The 22,662-nt window shown below is 39.1% G+C and overlaps 1 protein-coding gene across 1 annotated transcript in view; it reads left to right on the forward strand.

The window, feature by feature from the left end:
• LOC121525517 (transmembrane protein 132D-like) overlaps positions 1 to 22,454 on the forward strand; it is a 64,234-nt gene extending 41,780 nt beyond the window's left edge. Inside the window, exons 6-10 of the mRNA XM_041811552.1 lie at positions 3,397 to 3,605; positions 12,870 to 13,050; positions 14,596 to 14,709; positions 14,824 to 15,015; positions 21,010 to 22,454. Coding sequence (XP_041667486.1) covers positions 3,397 to 3,605; positions 12,870 to 13,050; positions 14,596 to 14,709; positions 14,824 to 15,015; positions 21,010 to 22,452 — 2,139 coding nt within the window. The 3' untranslated portion in view covers positions 22,453 to 22,454. The remainder of the gene's footprint in view (positions 1 to 3,396; positions 3,606 to 12,869; positions 13,051 to 14,595; positions 14,710 to 14,823; positions 15,016 to 21,009) is intronic.
• Positions 22,455 to 22,662: the final 208 nt, after the last annotated feature.

Raw genomic sequence — 22,662 nt, forward strand, 5'->3', positions numbered from 1 at the left:
TAATGGATCCATGTTAGTGGGGCAGTAGAAGCACAGAGGAGAGAAAAGCAGAGGAGAAAAGGAATAATAGTGTTTTCCATTAAATGACATGGCAGCTGCTGGCTTTGTGAGTGTGAGGAAGTGTAAGCTCAAGAGAGTGCGTTTGTAATGATTTTCTGTGTCAGTTGAGGAACTAAATCCAGTTATTATTCTGTCTCTGAAAAGTCTAATACACTTCCTGTGGTGACTGGTCCCTCTGAGAGCAATGTCAGCAACTGGATGATTATAAGGCTTAACCATTCAAAATATAACCACATCACTGGTGAATCTTTTTGATGGATTTGACTCACATACAGTCCATAAGCTCAAGATTTAGCTGCATGTAAACATAACACTGACTGTAAGAATGGAAAGACAAGGATCCCAATGCACTTTTGAACCTTTTAAATCTACATTCAAAATTTTTTTCATTTTTTGGTCCCCATTGACTTAAAATCACATAAAGAAGTTTTATGAGAAAAAAGCACAATCTTGTCAAGAATCCATAGGTCTTCTTTTTGGCCTCATGCTTTATGCAAGAACAATAATGACTTTTCTCTGATTATTTTCCTCTAAACAAATCTGACTCTAATCAAATCTAGCAGCTATAAATTTGCAATTATTCCTGTTATTTATATCAGGTGGGGTGGCTGTTCCAGGTTTCCCCTACCCCTCCACAAGCCTGCGTGCAAAGTATCAAGCGGGAACAGCACGCATTTCTGCCTTCCTCTCCCTGTAAGGAAAGCCTGAGGCAGGGCGAGAAGCAGCAAAAAAACCCAGAGCAGAGAAGGCATCAATGACAGCAGAATGGCAATGATTAAGTCAGAAGCAGAATAAAGGAGAAGCTGGGGTGGAGAAGGAGCTTGCAGAGGGAGCAGCAGAGAAAAGCTAGGCTAGAGCAGTTGTAGGAAATATAGGAAATATTGAAAATAGCTTGCTTAGAAGTGAATCAGCTTGCTGTCAACTGATGAGGGCTTACGTGAGCTGATCAGCTGATCTCAACTAACTCTGTGGCCTGCTTGAACTACAGCCCTGGGTGTTAACTTATGTGGACCAATCCAGAGTTGTCATCTTTCATTTGCTAAATGACCTTTTTTTTCCACTATAATTTGAATTTCTTTTTAAATTTGCAGTCTTTACAGTCAGATTTTTTAAGTGCAATTGAAAATGAAAACTATAAACCCCAGAATACTACTTTTTCGTACAAAGTGCTACATCAAGTTGAAAGGAAAAAATTGGTATATTTAACTCAAAATGCCTTCATATTAAACTTTGACCAATCTAGAGCAAAGCATTCTGTTTTCTCCCTCAGATATTTAAGCAACTGTACTTTCCATCTCCTTAATCTCCTTTCTTTGCTTCTTTGCAAAAACAGTGGTAATATTACTCAATGTTTATCAGCTCCTACTCCAACATAATATACTTGGTTTCAACCATGGTTTCATGTAACCAAACAAGCAGGAATTGTGACACGGGACCATGAACTGGCATAAAAATGCACTGCCTGGTGGTTTTCTGGCAGAATATTGTGAGTGACCTGGAAACACCAAAACAAAAGTATATGGCCTACCCAAGGTTGTAATAGTTTTGGATTTTTCAATAGTTTTTATTTTTATTTCATTTTCACTTTCTTTTTTCAATTTCAGTTTAGTTTTTATTAGTTATTACTGCTGGTTTGTTAGTTTAGTTTAGTTTTTGTTTTTGCAAAAAATGCTTTGTTTCAGTTTTGTTTTTATTAGTTGTAGTGTTAGTGGTTTCTTCGGTACATGTCGGGGCTGAGTGAACATCATACTTTTTAAAAAACATATTCAAACAGGCTACTCTTCACTTTTGATTTTATTTGTTTAAAGATGATGTTTGAATACAACTCCAGACATAAAACTGCCACTGTATGAAGTCTTAACCAATTTTACTCTCCCCAGACTCTAGTGTAGGTGCCAGTTAATAGGGTTGTCAAAGACTAAAACTAAGGACATTTTGCCTCTATTTTAATTTTTATTTTCGTTAGTTTTGTAAGTGCACTATACTGTTTTAGTTAATTTTCGTTTTTTTTCAGTAAAGCTTAGTTTTGATTTAGTTTCAGTTAACTAAAATTATTTTTTGAATCTTAGTTTTAGTTATTTAATTAGTTTTAGTTTACTATAATAACCTTGGGCCTACCAGCCTAGACTCAATGCAAAAGCAAAAACTAGGCTGTAGTCTCTTAAATCACTTTTTTTTCTCAGTTCTGATGCTTGATTTAAGCTTCAGCACATCTTATTTGACGTGTTTACATGCCTAAATACCTAGCTTGCATTTTGTTGTTATATGAATATTTTTGTAAGCAATTGAACAGGTGTACCTAATAAAGTGAACACAGTGCGCAAAACTCTTAATCTGCATGATTCCTGCACAAGTATGCAGACAGAACTGAATAAATAGGGTGAAGACTTTATAAAATTTTTCATTTACTTTATTTTTTTTTCCATTGGTGATTTAAACCCTTACAGAGTTTATCTGTCTAGTGCTCTTTAAGTCTATCTAGCTTTTTCAAAAGCTCCCCCAAACATCAGAGATTTTAGTCTAGACCACTTTAAATTCTTGAAAAAAACGTCTTCACAGTCTGGTCCCCCAGTCCACATTTTCACAGAAGTTCGAGTTGACTTACCTTGGAAGTCATTCCTCCCTCTGCATTTTCCTCACTTTTTCCGCCTCCGTCCTTTTACCTTCCCTCTTTCCAGAGCTTCACTCTATTCTCCAGTCTAGTGCCCTCCAATTACCTCTGTGGAGCCACTGGTTTCCAAAGATAAGTGAGGCGGCGGTGGAGATAGGCCTCCAATCTTAAATAAAACACACCAACTGCTGTGTCTCACCTCATTGCGCTGACTGGTAGGGACTGCAGAGCTCCCACCTGCAGCATAAGCTCTCCAGGAAGAGGTGTAAGGCTGAGCTGATTTATATTCTGCTCTTGTTTCATAGAGACCGCAGCCTTGAATTTACATGACGTAAACAGAAACATTGTGCGACTCCCCGGCCACACTTTGGAAGAGGAGTAAAATGAATATAAAGTGTATGTCTGTGTGGTTTGTAGCTTATTTGTCTTGGTACCTCTCCTTTCCTCTCCCCACTCCTTTTTGTCAGTTTTTACCAAACGTTCTTACTTATTTTCTACTGGGCTTTAAACTGAAGAAGTATTGTTCAAATCACTTGACAGCAGCTCAGGACCAATTTCAGTGCATTTATTTTAAAGTGAATCAAAACTTCTGAACTCCCAAATAACTTTCTTTCCTGTGTTTAGATTTTTTTTCCAGCATTTATGTTTGTGCTTCCTTAGATTCTTACCCAGAAGATGCTCAGTCACCATCGCTCTCTCTCTGTGCCTTTGTTTGTACTGTGAAGGTTTCAGAGCGCTGTGATTACATCTTTGTTAACGGGATGGAAAAAAAGGGCAGGAGCAAGGTGATGCTTAACTTCACTTACGGATTTCTAAGTGCCCAGCTGGAGATGAGTGTGTGGATGCCGCGCCTGCCCCTGCTCATGGATGTTGCAGATCCTGAGCTGAGCCAGATAAAGGGCTGGAGGGTCCCTATTACTACAGGAAACAGGAGGTAAGACTGGATCTGTTATGTATGAAACATTGCTCTGCATTCACTGCTGTAGGATTCTCCCATAACTTTACTGATTTTTGTCATTATTACATTATATATAGAGTATGCACTGATGTGACTTTCAATCAGCCACATGACTGCTTAGCCAGGCTGAGTGGCAAAAAATTCTGAAACAAGACTGTCTGATCAATGAGGAACAGATGAAAATGGGAGAAAAATCAGACTGATATCTGCATTAATTGTGGTTATATGGACTTGGCAGAGATCCATACTAAAGTCACGGCGGACAGCTGACATTAATATGTGGCCAGATTGAGTTTCCTGACATTAGATGGACGTGATTTCAAGTGCACAAAGCAGAGCCTTAAGGCACACATCAGCCTGGTTCATTAGTGATGGATGTGATACTGAATTATCATCACACTGAATCATTTATTTATCTCACTTTAGCTTTTCTGTGAAAAGATTGCTCTTAGGGGCAGATCCACCAAAGAATAACGCAGCTTTTTGCATGTTTTTTTAGCTGTGCAAATGCAACAAAAGCATCTAAACCACAGAGTACATGCGAAGGGGAAACTGGCACATACTGCAAAAAAAAATAAAAAATAAAAAATGCACACAAACTGCTCAACTGAGCAAACAGCACCTTGTCCCATCTACATGTATGTGAATGAAAAAATATTTTAAAAATCAGCACAAAATCACTCCCCTCTAATGCAAATAAGCCTAATTATAAATAGCAACTCATCCACAAAGGCCAGCACTAACTTCAGCAGGTGGTAAAAGTGGTGCAATTTAGAAGCAAATGAAACCAGGTATCAAAGCAGTGCTATTTCGCTCTCCCCCTCTTGCTTCTTCTATCACCACTTAAGTCCATTGTTTCTGTATGTCCTAAGATAAGCTTTTTATTTAGATGATTTCCAAACATACTAGTTTGTATAATAATGTGTTTTCTGTGAAATTGTAACAACGACATAGACACAAGTGTGGTCACTATATGTTTTCCTTTTGTCCAGTTTCTTAGTCACACAGAATCATCTAATAATTACTGAATGTGCCAGCAAGTATATGCTTTGCTTCGTCTCATTCTGTCATTGGGGTGTTGGTGATCTGGGTACAAAGCCACAGATGTTTGACTCGGTCTGAGGCAAATAATGTGCAGAGTTGCTCAGGGGACAAAATTGTAAGGCGTGTTTACGTCAGCATATGATGAGAAAAAATTCTTTCTTGGATATGGTGCAAAAGAGGAGTTATTAGTGGCTGCAAATCTTGTTCTAAAGTTAGTGTTATTGATGTGGCACACAAAATCTTTGTGGATCTACCACCGAGATTGTTAAGTGTAAACCTGGACCTACGTCTTTTTCCCTATAAAACCAACTGTGATAGGACATTGCAGGATTATATTTAGAGCTTTAATTAGTTGTCATCAGATACTCTGGATACTGTGGAAAAATACACAGGAATTGTAACTTAGTAAAAGTACAGCTACTCAGGTTAAAATTTTCTTGAGTAAGGCAAATGTACTGGCCTATAAGTTTACTAGAGTACAAGTAAAAAGTAATTTATTCAAAGTTTGCTTTAAGTCTGAGTACTGAGGAGCTTATACAGTAAAACTGTATCTTTCTTTATTTGCATAAACAACAAGAGAAGGGATCTTCAACCAGGTTGCTCTGCTAAAGTCCCAACTCTATGATAGAGTAAAAAAGTGGCAAGAGTTAATTAAACTCAAATAGAGTTAAATTCAACACTTTTAAAGTGTTTATACTGATCCATGCTACATATAGTTAAACTACACTTTCCAAAGTGTTAACTATTCTACAGTATGACAGAGCTGCAGTAACCCTTGAAAATCAGTGTCAAAGTGGGTCTCCTCTAGAAAGAACAAAGCAGAGAGTCGACCTCATAGCAAGGCACACTGATGAAGAATAAGCACTGTAACGCTTGTTGGAACACCTAAAGTCACAGGCAGGAACTCTAACTCGGTGGATAACGTCACTCATGATGCAAATGTGTCTCACATCAAGAAAAACAAAAACCCACCAGAGACATAAGCAGAAGAACCCCAGCAGGGACCACTGTACAACAGGCAACATCAAAACACAACACAACAAATATAAACACATCTAGACACTGCCCAGGGGCATTATGGGAAACTTTGCCCACATATCTCTCCAGATTTGAGATTGCAGTGGTCGGAGCTTGACTCCTTACAGAGTTGAATTAACACTGGTGGATGAACACTGTCAACTGAAGACCATTTCACTCAGAATGGAGTTAAAATAAACTTTTGGAGTTAAATCAACTCTGAAATGTTTGACCCTGAGATATCAACACTCCAGTTTTTGCTGAGCCCAGATGTGTGGAGTCATTCTCAACATGTGCTATAGTGTAATCAAAAGAGGTGTGAAAAGTGCAAGAGTATAGTACTCAAGTAAATGTGTTAGTTCGGTTAAAATTTACTTAGGTAGAAGTAAAAGTACTGATTTAAAAATGCACTCAAAAAAGTACAAGTACACAAAAAACCCTGCTCAATTGCAGTAATTTGAGACCGTATGGTTGATCAACTTAAATTTGAGGTCTTAATTTTTTTCCTTATCAAAATAATTGGGAGGGAAATTAGAGTGATTAATCTCCATATTTTGAACTTTTCAGCTGCAGTAGATCTGTTTTCTTCTGACTGATTTCTGTAACCAGTTTGTGCTCTCTGCCACTCAGCAGCTGGAGCTGCAGTGACTCACACCGACTGTCACATCACATGCATACCCTTTATGTTGTTTTACTACTTGTCACATAGCATGCATATAGTGACTTTGGAACATTTTCTTGAAAAATGTAGAAACCACCAAAGTTTAAGAAAAGGTAAAACAAACTTTATTTCGTCTTTTTGGCTCTGACCAAATCCTAAGGCTAGCTACACACTAGAATATTTTCAAATCTTAATCTTTTAAAAACATGAGAGAACATGAGTGTCTTTTGGTTCTCATCCCTACAGCTATTAAAACAACCCAAAAGACAATTAAGATTGAAACAGTTTTATCAGTGATGACTTGATGTTTAATGAGTTTTACAGTAATCCACCTGTCAGCACTAGCAATTATTCAACCAGGAGTACAAGCTCTACTCTCAAAAAGGCTTTATTTGATGCACTGGTTTTTCACTGAATAGTCAGGACCCACTGTTGGTGAATTGAAAACACAACATCTGCTTCTATGACAGGAGTAGTGCCTGTGCCTTATCCTGCCTACATTTAAGAATAATTACACATTGCTAGTTCTAGTTGTAACATTTTTATAGGCATTATGATCACACATGGCCTGTTGTGTATTATATTTCAAGTCAGAGTCAAGGGTAACTTTATCTTTGATACAACAACTTTGTACCCACACTGACTTTAATGAGGGTTCTTATGGCTTCATGTTATAACAAAAACTAAATGACCCTTTGCTATTAGCTAACTTTACCTAGAGCAAATTGAAGTTATTTTGAGTCCATATGCAAGTTTTGAGCCCAGAGTTTTGCATGTTGGTGCTTATGTTTCCACTCCCAGAATTTGTGATATTTCAAGATACTATCTGAGATGTGTGTGCTGGTCTGAACCACCAAAGGCACCTTTCCCTGTCAGATCAATTCAATTTTTATCTGTTGTCAGAAAATGAAGGGTTGAGTTGCTGCATCCCGTCCTGTGATTTCCCTTTTTAATCTTCAGTCTCAGGGATGTGCCATTCAAAGTCAGAAAAGTTATGTTATGTGCACTGAGTTTACACCTCTGGTAAAACTGTTTCATGCAGAAATTTTCTGTCAAACAAGAATAAAGAGATTGTTAGACTGAGAAATGTACTAAATGTAAGGAACACCTGGTGTTTTCTATCATATTACATGAGCTATAACTATAGTTTCACTAGTAAGCAATCAGTGAGGAGCATTTTTAGGGATAGATAAAACCAAAAGGCATCTGTCTTGAGTTGAATAAGCCAAACAAGAAATCCTGCTGCACCTTCATGTATTCATAAGTGATCAGCTGTACAGCACTGTTTATTCATAGGAACATCATAAAAGTTTGATGGCACGCAATGTTATACATTGGACACACTGTCCCCAAGGGGGCTCAATGAGGACTTTGATCTTAGGCCTTTTCTCTAATAACTTTAAGGATGTTGTTGATATGCTTCTCTGGTCCTATTGTTTGTGTGGATGTCATTCCCCCAGTCAATGACTGAAATGTGTACATTGTCTGTTTTCCATTTACTGTGAGATAGATATTTACATTTAGACACTACCTGTAGTATGAATATTTTTATATTTTTATATGGTTATTGCGTTGTGATTATCACTTGTCTTTAATTGACAGGGGTCATTCACTACTACTTTTTCTATATATCCTTTGCATGTCACTATGATGAAGATGGTTCTCACCCATGTTGAGGTATTTTAGACTCACTTCAAAATCTTTGATCATAGACTGAGATCTAATAGGGTACAATTGTCCAAAAAATATGTGACTTGCAGATGTGTATATAGTTCTTGGTATGTTTTTCCTTTCACCGACGTTATTTTGTCACATGACTTGTCAGGTGATCCAGTTCATACATATATGGAGGTGTATTCCCTGTATCTCATTGTCTGATGAAGGGCTTAGGCCCGAAACATCACATGTGGTGATATTCATAGGAACATCACATCTGTGTTTGGTGTTAGTGGGTTGGTGATGCACCATAATTGCCCTGCAGATAAAGGTTAGTGGGATTACACTCAATACTTACAGTAAAGTCATTATTTTACACTCAATACTAATGATGATAGCTGACTGATGGACTTTTCTCCTGTTGGGCTTCATTTCCCCCAAACATTCAATACCCAGCTGCAGACATGAGCAGATACTAGGTCAGAGATGTGGGGAATGAAACAGCTGGCATGAACTCAGCAAACAAGTAATTATCTATGCCATGTCTGCTTTGATATACAGTGCCTTTTAAAATATTCAACCCCTTATTTTACCCTTTTATTGCTTTCATAAATCAATCATGTTCAATATAATTTGGCTTTATTGACCAAAAACATTACAAAAAACCTCTTAAATGTCAAGTAAAAACAGATTTCTACGAAGTCAATGTCCATTAAATAAAGAGATGTAATGTAAGATGAGTGAGTGAATAAATATTCACCCCCTTCAACTCAGTATTTAGTAGATGCAACTTTGGCTGCAATCACAGTGCTGATTCTGTGTGGATAGGTCTGACTCAGGCTTGCACATCTGGACACTGCAATTTTACTTCATTCCATTCTTTCTGTGCTGGAAATAAATATTTTCTCAGGCCATAGTTCTCTTGCAGATTAATTAAGATTGATTTAGACCAAAGGACTTTCTGCAACTTGTCAACGGAATCTCCCACATTCTCCAACATTGGCTTCCTCTTTGCCACTCTCCCATAAAGCTTCGACTGCTGAAGAACCCAGGCAACAGTTGTTGTATACAGACTCTCTCCCATCTTAGCTGCCGAAGCTTGTAACTCCTTCAGAGTAGTCATGGGTGTCTTGGTGGCCAGGAATACTGATTGACCAGTGACTGGACCTTCCAGACACAGGTGTATTAATACCCCAGTCACCTGAGACACATTCACTGCACTCAGGTGATTCCCATTTTACTACTTGTGAGTCTACTAGCACCAACTGACCTCTGCTGAATCAGGTCAGTCACTCCAAAGAGGGTGCATCTTTAAGCAGTCTCTTATTTTGCATTACATATTTTTATTTAATTTACATTACTTTTTTGAAATCTGTTTTCACTTTGGCATTAAAGAGATTTTTTTTGTAATTTTCTGGCTATAAAGCCAAATTATATTGACCATGATTGATTTTTAAAATCAATAATAGTGTGCTCGGTGAGCGGATCCCGGTGCAGATAGATTGATAGGTTACTCATTAGATCTTGAATGCATCTGTCATTGTATCAATTAAATAAGCTCAGAGCTTAATTAGGAGCTGCTCTGATATAGATCCTTGTCTCTATGGTCAGATGGCATGTCCTCAGTTGGACATGGCAGAAATAGATTACAGAGTGCAGGTCTTGGGTAAATTCATAAGGGCAGAGCAAGTTTTATTCTGACTAGAAGTAAATTTAGAAGCCTATGATGCCACCTATGCTATACAAGATTGGGAGTGCCCCACCACAGCAAAGGAGATTCGACTTTCATGTGATGTCATAATAACTCCATTTTAAGTGCAATAAGACATGTTTGACAAACACTAGAAAAACACACTTTGTTTTGACTGTTATTGGAATTTTGACCATGTGTTTTGTGCATGGTATGCTGCAGAGAGAGACCTGCAATCCCTGTCTACTTTGTAGCAGATTTGAATTAATACCTGTAAGTTAAATTCATAGATGATGTAAATATGCAGCCTTGCAACCCCAGAAAAAGCAGTGAAGAGTCACTGAATATTTATCGAAACCGTGTATGTTACATAAAGTAATGTCAAAGACTCTTTATTTCTGCAGAGTGAAGGCAGGTAGATTTTTAATAACCACTTGTATTTGACAGAAGGACTGTAGGAAAAAGTTATTTGCTGTCTAGTTTTGAGTCACACTCATAAAATTCATCCAGCATCTCCATCACATGCTAACTTCTCACCTTAGGCTATATAATAATGATGTTTATTTGGACTGGAGCTCTTGACAGAAGTCCACTGCCAGCCGTGTGTAGAAAAATATACAGCAGGCCTGCAGCGCACCTGCAGAGCAGTGCACGACAGAACAGCTGTGCTTATGATAATTATATGATTATTGCTGAGGGGTTTGAGGATGGTTTACAGCTTAACCCCTGTTACATACAAATAGACCAGTCAGCTGTGGAAACATGGTTAATTCAACTCCAGCTCATTTAGAAGAAAAAGGTTATTCTGTAAATGTTTTTTTTTAAAGATTTGTTTTTGGCCTTTATTTGATAGGACAGTGGATAGAGTTGGGAACAGGGAAGAGAGCAGGGAGAGACATGCTGGAAATAGTGCCACGGGCTGGATTCGAACTCGGGTCGCCTGCGTACATGATGCACACCTTAACCACTTGACTACCGGCGTGCCTATTCTACCAATGTTTGTTCATCTATTCAGAAGCAGAAATACACTGCTCTCTCACAGCATGAGATTTACTGCTAAACTTTACAGAATTTCAAACTAAAATAGCGATACTAATACGTTTTCAAACCCACTGTTAGCATTTTCCTAAAACTCCTAAAACTTTCTTTAGCTTTGTGACATTTGGCAACTCAGAAAAGCTTTAACAGAGTTTAAACTAAGGGCCTTTCACTTCATACACCTAGCCTAAAGTGTTTTGTCATGCAGGTGTATTTTTTTTTTTACCAATGCAAATACATTTTTCATTTTAGTTTGTATCCAAATAAAAGACTACATTTTCTTATTTCTTCCATTAATTTTGGTAACAATTCATTTATATTGTTAAGACAATAAACACTTGCTTTTGAGTTCCCATGTTTGACTTCCTGTTTTGGCCAACTGCTCTGTTCAACTTGACACACACTGGGTAAGACTTCACTGAAAGTACACTCAGCAATAATTGTACATTGTGTGTACTTAAGCTGAGCAGAGGCCCTTCTGGCATGTTCTATAGGTGGACAGTGGCATCAGCTGTTAAAACACATTGACTAGAGAGGGACTGATTTGCTTTGGGGTACATGGTGCAGACCGAACTTCCTGTGGCCCCTGTGGAAGTTGCGGGACCACCTAAAACCTGGTCCAAAGCTAAAGTCTGTGGTACAGTAAACCCCTGGTATTTAGAGGGCATATTAGAAAGAGGACATGTATTGTTAAGGTCATGACGCTATTCCCTTGTCCCACACAGGATGTACGACAGCACATATACAGCACAGTTGTATTGTCCGTGCATGCGCAGATACATTCATATTAAGTTTTTCATAGTGCTAGGAGACTAACTCCAAGCTCTCAAAGAAATACAGTCACTTTACTAGGTACACCTTTTCAATTGTTTGTTAACAAAATAGTTAATCAGTCAGAAGTTTAAACTAGGCATCAGCGTAGTAAAGAAAAGGTATTTAAGGTGCTTTGAAGGTGGCATGGTTGTTAGTGCCAGACGGGCTGGTCATCTCAAATGGTTTCTTGAACATGACAATGAGTTCACTGTACTTCAGTGGCCTGCACAGTCACCAGATCTCAGTCCAATAGAGCACCTTTGGAATGTGGTAAAACAGGAGATTTGCATCATGGATGTGTAGCAGACAAATCTGCAGAAACTATGTTGCTATCGTGTCAATATTTACCAAAATCTCTGAGAAATGAGTCCAACACCTTGTTGAAACTATGCCATGAAGAACTAAACCAGTTCTGAAGGCAAAATGGGGTCCAAACAGAACAATAATTCTTACAAATTCTTAAATGTGCCACCAACAGTTGTGATGGACTCTGAACAAACTGCCATTGTACCAATTAGTTCCTCATGAGGATACAACCTAGACTCCAAAAGAAGAAAATAAACAAGGGCATGTTTACGGCCAACCATTATAAGTCTGATCCTGTCAGCATATCTGATTCTGATAATTAATGATGTTATACTCTTTCTGATCAGTTTCTTTAAATCGTTGGAATTCTTTATCAAAATACAACTTAAATCAACCATCAGCATATTTTATACAGTGTCCTGTGTGTGTTAAGTGTCCCAATAAAAGGAGAGAAGCTCAGTCTTATTAGGAAAAAGCCCTGAAATCTGCAGTGTAAATACAAATGTGCAAGCCTTCAGGTGCATCTGGCTCTTAAAGGGAATGAGAGATGGCAGTATGCTTTTGTTGATCCATGTTGCTCCAGCAGGAGCTAAATCCAATGTCTTTGCGCTCTTCCTTCCACCTTGCACATAATTAACAAGAATTTGTCAGACATACCAAAATATGTTTGCACACAGGCAATTTTTACAACACACTGTACATCTGCAAAATAGGGCTTTAAATCATCACCCTTCTCACCTCTGTGATCCCAAATGATGATGCAGGAAGGCTGCTTGGCTAGTTTAGTGTTGGTAACAAGCAGTGCATGCTAATTAGAAAGGAAAATTGAGAGGGATGAAGTATATTCTCAGACATAGGAGATGTGCTTGCTCATGTGTGTACCTGCGAGGGAGAAAAACAAGTCGTTTTCACATGGCATACATTTCCCATTTGCCACCAACTTAAATGGGCAGTGTCAGGTCAAAGTGCTTGTAAAGTGTGTGACTTATTGGGTCTAAATACCTCTGTGTTTCAGATCCACGTGGGACAGTGAAGAGGAGGAGGACATGAGGAAGGGCAGGGGCTGCATGCTGCAGTACCAGTACTCTACCCTCCGGGTGCAAACACAGTTTATCGCCCATGTTGACAACGATGGGCTGCCGGACCCGCTAACTCTGATGGAGCCTGTTGAGTACTTCATGGGTCCTGATTGGAAGGTAAATTTTGTCTTAACCGACAAGCAACCAGTAGAACGATGAAGTCTGTACATCTTGACCACATATGTTAAGAAAAAATAGAATTTTAACATTCAAAAATGTATTAAAGGTTACCTGATGCATTGAAGGAAAATTAAAATGAATTTTGAAAAAATAGGGAAACACTGTTATTTTTGGAAGCTATTTTAAACTTAGCCTCTGTGTTCAGACCATAGAATAAAGAAAATATTGGACGTCTGTGTGACGTCAGCCATCTGCTTACAATAGGCGGACTCAAACAGCCCTTGAGGCCAATCCGTGGCGGCTTCTACATTGAAATCGCTGTCTCAACTGAACTTTGGATCAACCTAATGGCCTGCCCACTAAGCTCCACTTCCTGTCAGCTAGCTAGCTAGCATTCTGGTTGACAGAAATGGTCAAGCTATCTGCCAATAAAATGAGACGCACCAATCAGTGCACAGTTAGGTTTTTCCTCAATATAATTGAAACGATTGTGGTACAAAACAGTTCACCCCCCGTACAGTGAGAGCACAATAAGACACTAGCTAATGAGACACATTTGGTTTATTTCTAGTGTAAAAACAGACTCTTTAACAGGTGTTTAGACTGGACTTCTGGTGTTCCTGCAGCCAGCCTCAAGTGGACACTCGCCGTATTGCAATGTTTGCACTTCCCCATTGGCTTCATTTTTCAGGACTGGAGGTTGCCACTTGGCTCAAACAAAAATGGTCATTAGTTTTTGTCACATTTTAGTCATTTTTGCAAAGGACGGTTTTAGCTTTCATATTTTCAGTCAAGATTTAGTCACATTTAAAAAGGAATAAGATTTTATTAATTACTTTCAGTTAAACATTTGTTATCATTAAATAAGTAAGTTAAGTAAATCAAGTTACAGTAAGGCAGGGAGCTCTGGATGGGGAGTGATGCAGGCTGCAGGCGTGAGTGAGCCGCTAAACTCAATCAGAAATGTCCTGAATTGACATGAGCTCACAGTTTTCCCACATGATCCACCAGGTAAGTTAATTGGGATTCCTCCAGGAAACCAATCCCCACTAAAGTTTCATTCCCCTCTTTATTTCTGCTGAGTCTCCATCTAATGCCCCTGTGTATTTTCTGGGCCATAAAATCATCTCCTTTATCCACAGTAAATGGCAGGCCATTGTCACTTGAGTTGCTTATTTTAGTGTTGCTAGAACTTAGTTGCCCGTTTCCTCTGATGAAGCTCACAGACCCAAACAGCTGTTCAGATACAATGAGAAGAGCACGTATAAAATAGCTGAAGCTCACACTGCTGAACAATGCCAAACACAGAGGCTTTCTGTGTGAAAAATAAAACACTTCAAAAATGTTTGATATAGTGTGTAAGTGTACAGCAAACTGATGTTCAATATTCTTTTGCATTGTTCTTAACTCATATATATTTCTCTAAACCTGGATACTGCCAATAATCATATTGCCTACTTTTTTGAAAATTTTATCATTTATTGCTTTGATACAGATTAGTTATGGTCATAGTTGATATATTTCTCTTTCTATCATCATCAGGTGGATGTCACCAACCTTGTCCGTAGCGCACTGAAAGTAGCAGATCCTGAAGTAGCCCGAGTGCAGGATGGGATGGTGCTGCAGGGACGGGCTGTGGGTACCACTGCTGTACAGGTGACTCATAATATCTGGGTGTTTTGCTTGCATGTGATGGTTTTAGCAAATGCATGCTATAATCATAAATCTCCATTTGCAGTTTGGATGAGCCTGTTTTTTTACTTGCTGCAGGTGGTGTCCCCTCTGACGTCTTTGGTCCTGGCGGAGAGGAGCATCACGGTGGTGGATGATAAAGTAAGTGTGACAGAGCTTGGGGTGCAGTTGGTGTCCGGACTCTCTCTGTCCCTGCAGCTCAGCCCGGGGAGCAACAAGGCCATTGTTGCTACGGCAACCACACGGGAGACGATCACGCAGCTGAAACAGGTAAGCGACTGGAAAATTATAACACACAGAGCATGAAAGTGAGGCACTTTGCAGTTTGTGATGGTACTTGTGTCTTCTATGCCTCCGGGTTTGACAGTAACTCATTTTGAGCCTCACAACAAAACAGGTGAAGGGCATTTCAGCAGGGTATAAAAATCAGAAAGAACAAAGAAAAGCACTGAATTACTTATGTAACAATACATCTGAAGAGGGGTTATGCAAGTTTAGGAAACAATGGAATAGACACTTTATTCATATTTTGAACATTTTGTCCTTATTTTTATTAAATAATATTCAAAAGATGACAGCAAATCATGACATAAAAATGTCATCTGAAATTGATCAGTCCCTCTACATCACATCATAAAGTTAGACCCTCTACACTGTTAAAGTGCTAAGACAAGATGACAGAGACAACATCATTTCTTTCAGTTGTTGTAGTAGTAATGGCATTCATTAGTTGTTGACGAGACTCATCATTGGTATTGCAGTTTTCAATTGCTGAAAACTTACAGCCTCGCCCCCACTCTGGATTTGACGTCATAGTCTCCTGCATCATTCGTTTTCCAGGAGACTCTTTTAGATCCAATTTGAGGGGTCAGAGCATCTGGGCTGAGATACATCCAGTTGGCATTGCATTTAAACCAACTCTGAAAATAGTTTAATCAGATTTGGAAACAAGAAATTTTATTTAATATCTAGACTTTCTAAAATCAGCCTTACTATAATCTGGATTTGGCAAAAAAAAAAAAAGAAAGATATTTAGGCTGGTAGTTAAAATAAGGCTGTCACACCTTTGACACACTGATCTACTCCTTTGAGACCACCTGTCAGTGTCAGACGAATGGACAAGATTTAATCAGAGCTTACAGCACTAACACAAATCCCTCATTCTGACCACTACAGTCTGTGGTTACATATCGAAGACTAGACTTCCCCTGATGTGCTAAGCTGTATTTACTCCACTTGTTTACTTTTTAAATTATTTTTAAAGAATCACTTGAGCCTCAGACTACTTATTTTCAGCTGTAAACCTGTGGATGTGTGTTGTATAGCATTATTGTTGATCTGTTTGGGTCCAAATCTCAATATTGAGCAACTGTGTTTAAAGTAATATCCAATGGTGACTGCCCTCTACAGGTTGAAACCAGGCTACTGCATCTGAGTTTTCTAATTGGTTGATGAATTTGGGTAGACACTTTAGAGCTTAACACTTAACACCCACTGATTAGACAGCTGTTAAGTTCAGTAGGGGCAGTCGTTGCTTGCCAATATTCACAGATAACAGTGGGTTTCACCAATCAGAGCCATTTCTGACACGATAGGATTGTGGATTGCGTAGTGTAGGTCTTTCGCTCTGGATCACAAATAAACTGTGTTTCACTTAAAACAAAGTTGACATCATTCAAGCTTTTGCTTCCTAGAGCAGTGGTCCCTAGCTCCCCACCCAACCACCTACTAGTATCTAAGAAAAGCTAAGCCCCCCAGGACCCACTTGGAAAAATCAAACATTAGTGTTAATTGTTGTCATTGACGAAACCCCAGCATAACAGGTCTACGTGCACATGTTTATGACAACAGATTGATGTATAGAATATCCATTATTACAACAATAGCTGCGTTTCCATTACCGTAGAAATGCGCAAAATCTAAAAAGCACAATAAAAAACTGGTTATGGAAACACCTGAATTTTGAAAAACCTCAAATATCGCTAAAAAGTTTTTATGCTCTCATGGGGAGGTTTTTTCAGACGTTTGGATATAAAAGTATATCACAAAAGTGTAATGGAAACACTTTTTCCGCTTTTACAAGTCACAAGATGTGACGTACAGTGTCACATGACCAGTAACTCCGAGACAACATGTACGTACAGGACAGGTACGTGCGGACAGAAGTGGAGACGAGACTTTACTTAACATCATACTTACACCCTTATACATGGCTTTTGCCATACATATGGACTTTGCCTCTGAACTATTATCCGTTGCCTTTGTGTTTTCTTCAAAGTTATTAAGGCAACCGCTGTAGATGTAATCATAACCGTACCAACACGCAACAGGTTTTGAGCGTCCAGCTTCCTTGTAGCAGATTCATGCGAGATGAGATTTCACTAGAATTGCGAGGCTCATGCCCAAAACTGCCTTCAATGAAATCACATTCAAAGCGCAATTGTACTTAGTCGATATATGATTCATATTGATTTCATTTTGCTAAAAACTACCTTTGGAGAGAGCCACTCTCCCTCTAACAGAGCCATTCTAGAAAAATATTGTAAACTCAAAATTATCAAAAGTTAATTTACTAAAATTCTTCTTAGAAATGTTTAACAATGCTGTAAATGTACATCAACCAAAACTAAGAATTTCCAAAATATTAATGTCCAAAATCAAACCACTGTTTTCAGTTTTATTTCTTGTCAGTTTTTTACTTTACACTGATATAAATTTACTATTTCAAAAACTTGAAATTTTTGAGTTTCTAAATTAAATTTTAGAACTTTTACTCTCTGATATTCTGAGTTTGTTTTCTTCTAAATCAACTGTATAAACTCAAAAATAGATTTTCTTCCTAACAGAATGTTTACTTTTTTGCTCAAAAATTAGCCGATTAGCTTCCCTTTTTTAATATTTTACACTGGCCCTAATACACCTTTAAACAGTATGTTTCTAATCATGATTTTAAAAATATGTATGTACATCTAATTTTGACAAAGTCAGAGCAGACAGGCTCCCTCTAGGGTTGCCTGGACCCCTCGTGGGATCCAAAGTCCTGGAGGACCATATACGTACAATCATTTTCCTACTAAAATAGTCTGTAGTTGGGTGCACATCCCATGCATTGTTAATGTTTTTGCAGCTACTTTAAATTAAGTATTTGGCTTCATCTCTACATTAAAATGACTTTTTGTTTTAGTCATATTTTAGTCATTTTTAACCTTTATAGTTTTAGACAATGAAGACAAAAATATTTAGTCCAGTGACTTTGCCTTATACTTTAGCTTTAGTTTTGACATTAAACCATCTACCCTGAGAACAAAACTACTGCCCTTGTTCCTTTGAACAAGAGTCAGGCATCAGCCTATTTATCGACTTGTGTTTTAAAGCCACATGAAAGCCTAATCCACATTTACCCTCTAAATGTACGACTTTGGTTTTTGTTCACAGTTAAACTGTGTTTTGCCAGTAGGCCATTCAGGTGTCAATCAGATGTGATTAGTCACACCCATACAGTCCAGAGCACATCTGAACATCTTGGCATGGGTTTGTTTAATTTGTACTTGGACAATGAAATATGGTAATACAAAGCAAAACAGTGTATCAATGTTGTATACTCATTGTCAAACAGGACAAAAGGAAACACAAGAGTCTGCTGTTATATTTGTGATGTTTTTTATGTCATATATTAATTGAAAATTAACATTCTGACAGCCACTGTTTCATAATGAATAGTCACTTGGAGAATTCATTGTTAGTACCACTAAGTCAAGTATTACAGCCATTTTCTTGCATCAGTCTGTGGTAGCAGCTCTTGTGCTAAAACCTTATTAAGAGTTCAGAAAGACCTGTGAATAGAAAAAATAATCATAAAGTATTACATTCAATGAAACATTCAATTTGATGTATTAGGTTAAATTTGAAAGAAAAAAGGAAGGTAGGAAGTAGCTTCAAAGAAATGATGCAACTTTGTATAAAAAGAAGGAAATAGAGCGAAATGTCAGGATCTCGTAGCTGGAGATTGAATTAAATTATAATGAAACTTATTTCTGATCCTTCACTAATTTCACATTCTTTTTATCAGCATTCCTCTTGTATCTGCAGATCCCAACACAATATCTCCTATGGTGCAGCTGGTTTCTTAAACTTAGGACCTCATAGTTAATTTTCTTTGATAGAGTTAGTAGTTCATTTTAGTTAACAGAGTACGTTAGGGTCAGAATAAGAGATCAATCTGAATGAAACTCCCACCTTCTGACCAATAAGATGTCTTGATCACTTTGAGCTGATCATGACAGGAGAGAAGGGAGAGTCCTCAAATACTTTCTCATATGATTACATGGTTGTCAAAGATGTACGAAATACTTTTCAGTCAGGATCCTGTGAAACTGTGAAATTAAACTGTTAAAAACACTCAGAAATCCAAAGCTAAGGCTGCTAAGAACCTAATCTTCAGAGACGATAGCACAAAAAGCAGAAAAGTAGGAAAGTACAACAATTCCACACTCAATTTAAGTTTTCTCCAGCCAAGTTCAACTCTAAGTGCAGTTAAGGCAAAAGCTAAAGTGTATATGGGCCATGAGTAATATCATTCAAAACAACTTTATTGCTAACCCCCGAGTATGGAGTCTTAAAATTACCCTTTAAACTTTTATGTTGACATGTTTGTTCTAAAAGTCAATTTTCCCAAAAACATATTATGGGCTTTTGTAGAGGTTTTGAATTACAAGATATGCCATATAAAGTGCATTGACTCAACAGTGACCTGGAGGGTGTAATAATATTTACCTCTCTGTATGTGAACTCATTGTGTTCACAGCCCCGACCTGCATAGACTGCTCCATGTAAGCGTGCTGCAGAGGCAGACAGGGCGCCCAGATGATCATTTTAAAAGCTCACTTGCTCATTTAGCCACGGCAGCTTGCCCGGTTCAAATGAGCTCTCTGACACAGGCATGCAGCAACAATTAGGCCTTCCACATCTGCTGGATTGGCAGCTCACGTTACCATCATGTCTCTGCTGCAGCGCCTGTCAATAACAAACTGTTAGAACCATGCCAGTACAGATGACCAGCTAATTGTATGGTTCATGGCAAGCTGTTAATGTTTCTGCTCAAGGCTATTCATAATGAATTCAAATCCAAAATATGGGTTAGGTTTGTGGCCCAGTGGTTCACATTAGAAACAGGAAATGGGTCATTGTGTAATAATGTGATTGGATTGGCTAATATTGCTCTTAGTTTGACCTATAATGACCCATAAAGTCTATTATGCTCTCTTTATCCATGTTGGTTCAATTATAATTCAGACTATTACGAGAACTATGATACAATAGCATCCTACCGAGTCCAATCATAAAGAGATTAGTGAGGGCAATTTAGTGTTCTTAACAATCATGAGAATATGACTCTCAGTGAAGGCAGGGGGTAATATTGATTAGCTGCATGAGTTCTGACCTGATTTTTTAAATGTGTTATTTTAAATGCTCTATTATCACTCTATGTGCTCTCCTCTATCCCTTTCTTTCTGTCCCCTACCTTTCCTTGGCTAAACTTACCTTTCTTTCTTTCTTTCTTACGTTCTTTCTTTCTTTCTTTCTTTCTTTCTTTCTTTCTTTCTTTCTTTCTTTCTTTCTTTCTTTCATGCCTGCTATCCTCCTCCCATCCTTCATTCCCTCCTGCCTTCCCTGCTATCATCTTGTCTTTGCTTCCCTCCATCCTTCCTCTTTTCCTTCCTTCTTTCCCTTCTTCCTTCCTTCTCTCTGCTATCTTCCTGCTTTCCTTCCTTCCATCCTTCCTTCCAGCTTCCTCTTCTTCCCTTCTAACAGTCTTTGCCTTCCTCCCTCCCTCCCTCCCTTACTGGCTTCCTTCAATCTTTGCTGCTTTGCCTCCTTCCTTTCCTGCTAACATCATGTCTTTGTGTCCTTCCTTCCTTTCTTTCTTCTTTCCTGCTATTGTTCCTGTCTTTATGTCCTTCCTTTCTTCCTTCCAACTTTCCATCCTTCCTTCCTGCTTGTTTCCTTCAAGCTTTGCTTCTTTGCCTCCTTCCTTTATTCCTTCCTTCCTTTCCTGCTATCGTCCTGTCTTTGTGTCCTTCCTTCCTTCCTTCCATCCTTCCTTCTTCATTTACATTTTTTTTATTATTTAATTTTTTTCTCAGTTCTTTTGCATTTTTTTTTACTTCCATCTCTCTCTCTTCGCTCTTTTCTTCTAACTGTACCTTCCTTTTACTTTTCTCCAGTATTTCCCTCTTTCTAAATTGTGTTTTTTCTTTCTTTCAGGAAGCTGTAGTGACCTGCTGGATTCAGTTCAGCGATGGCACAGTCACCCCTCTGGAGCTGTTTGACCGCAGCATCTACTCTCTGACAGTCTCTACACCAGATGAAGCTGTGGCCACAGTGCGACGCACCCCACGGTCCACATTTGTAGTTGCACAGGGTGAAGGTGATGGGAAAGGGGCGGTGGTTCGAGTGGAGCTGAGGATCTGTGAGGAATGCCAGAAGTCCAAGAGGAAGAGTAAGTTAGCAGTGGGCACTGGTCTCCTCAGCATCAACTTCCAGGGTGCCAGCAGAGTCATAGCAGCTGGAGGTTTTGATGGAAATAAAGGCTCTTATGGAGGCGGATCAGAAATGGTTGAGCTTAGAACTACAGGGACAACACAGCGTGCAATGACAGGAATGGATAAATGGCTATTCAGAGGCACAGCACCAGCTCAGCAAGGAAACACCCTAACAGAAACGACCACCACTACATCAGTCAGAAATATGCCACCACATGTTGTGTGGATTGGAACTACAACCAGAGCATCAAGAAGTAGCACATTTTCTGTCAGTCCGTCAAGTACAACAACCAGACCAAGTTTAAATGCACCTCAAGGCACAGCCAGACCCATATTTCCAACAATGGGGGTAGTCAGTGGAGGAGAAGGGCAGAGGAAAAGCTTTGGGAACATGTTCGACAGCCCCAGTTCACCTTCCAACAATGACATTTCAAGAAAAGAGCCTCCTAAACCAAGAAGTCCAAAAGTAATTGAGAGTGACCTGATCAGGACATTCAAGGCCATGTCAGACTTGGAAATCTGCTTGTATGCTCTGGTGGGGGTCTCCTGCATAGCAATCTTGGCATTTTTACTCAACTGTGCTTCATATAACCTCTGTTTCCGCAACAACAAGTCCCCTATCCAGGCTGGTCCAGTCCCAATGGGGGTTCCGAAGGATCACAAGCATGACTGGGTGTGGCTGGGAAGCACCAACCAAAGCAACCCTCATCCTCCAGGCCCTCCACCTCAGGTTTCGACGCTAAAACGTGAACCACATCGACCCCTGGAGCCGCGCCATTCCGTGGACTCCGGTGGCCACAAGACCCTGCCCACTGTGAGTACTACCAATGTCCCTGAAAGAACTGCCACCCTAGGGCGCAGCAGGTCCAGCTCACAGCAGCAGCAGATAAAACCAATCGACCCGATGGCCAATCGTTCAGCTACCTTGCTGGCTAGGCCTCATCGCTGTGAGCCGCTTCATTCCCCAACAAGTAAGCGAAACCAGGTCCAGTTCACCACCTTCACCACACTGGACATCAAGCACTTGGCTGCACTAAAGAAGAATGGCGTGGAATTGAACTGGGCCAATCAGCAGGCGCAGCAAGTTCAGGCCCCTGTGGAGCCCCACACACCTTTGCCTGACATGCCGTGGCCTGTCGTTAAGCCACTCGGAGAGCCTCAGTAGTTTGTGTGGTTCTTCAAAGTTTGGTGAGATTAAGAAAACTCAACTTTAAACCAACTTCCAAAAAATCTGGGGCGCTGTGTTAAAGGTAATAAAAACAGAATGCAATGATTTGCCTCAAAAACCTATATTTTATTCACAATAGAACATAAACAACATATCAAATGTTGAAACTTAGACTTTTGACCATTCAATGAAAAATAATAGCTTATT

The sequence above is a fragment of the Cheilinus undulatus genome, linkage group 17 (assembly GCF_018320785.1).
Source record: "Cheilinus undulatus linkage group 17, ASM1832078v1, whole genome shotgun sequence".
NCBI classification, from domain to species: domain Eukaryota; kingdom Metazoa; phylum Chordata; class Actinopteri; order Labriformes; family Labridae; genus Cheilinus; species Cheilinus undulatus.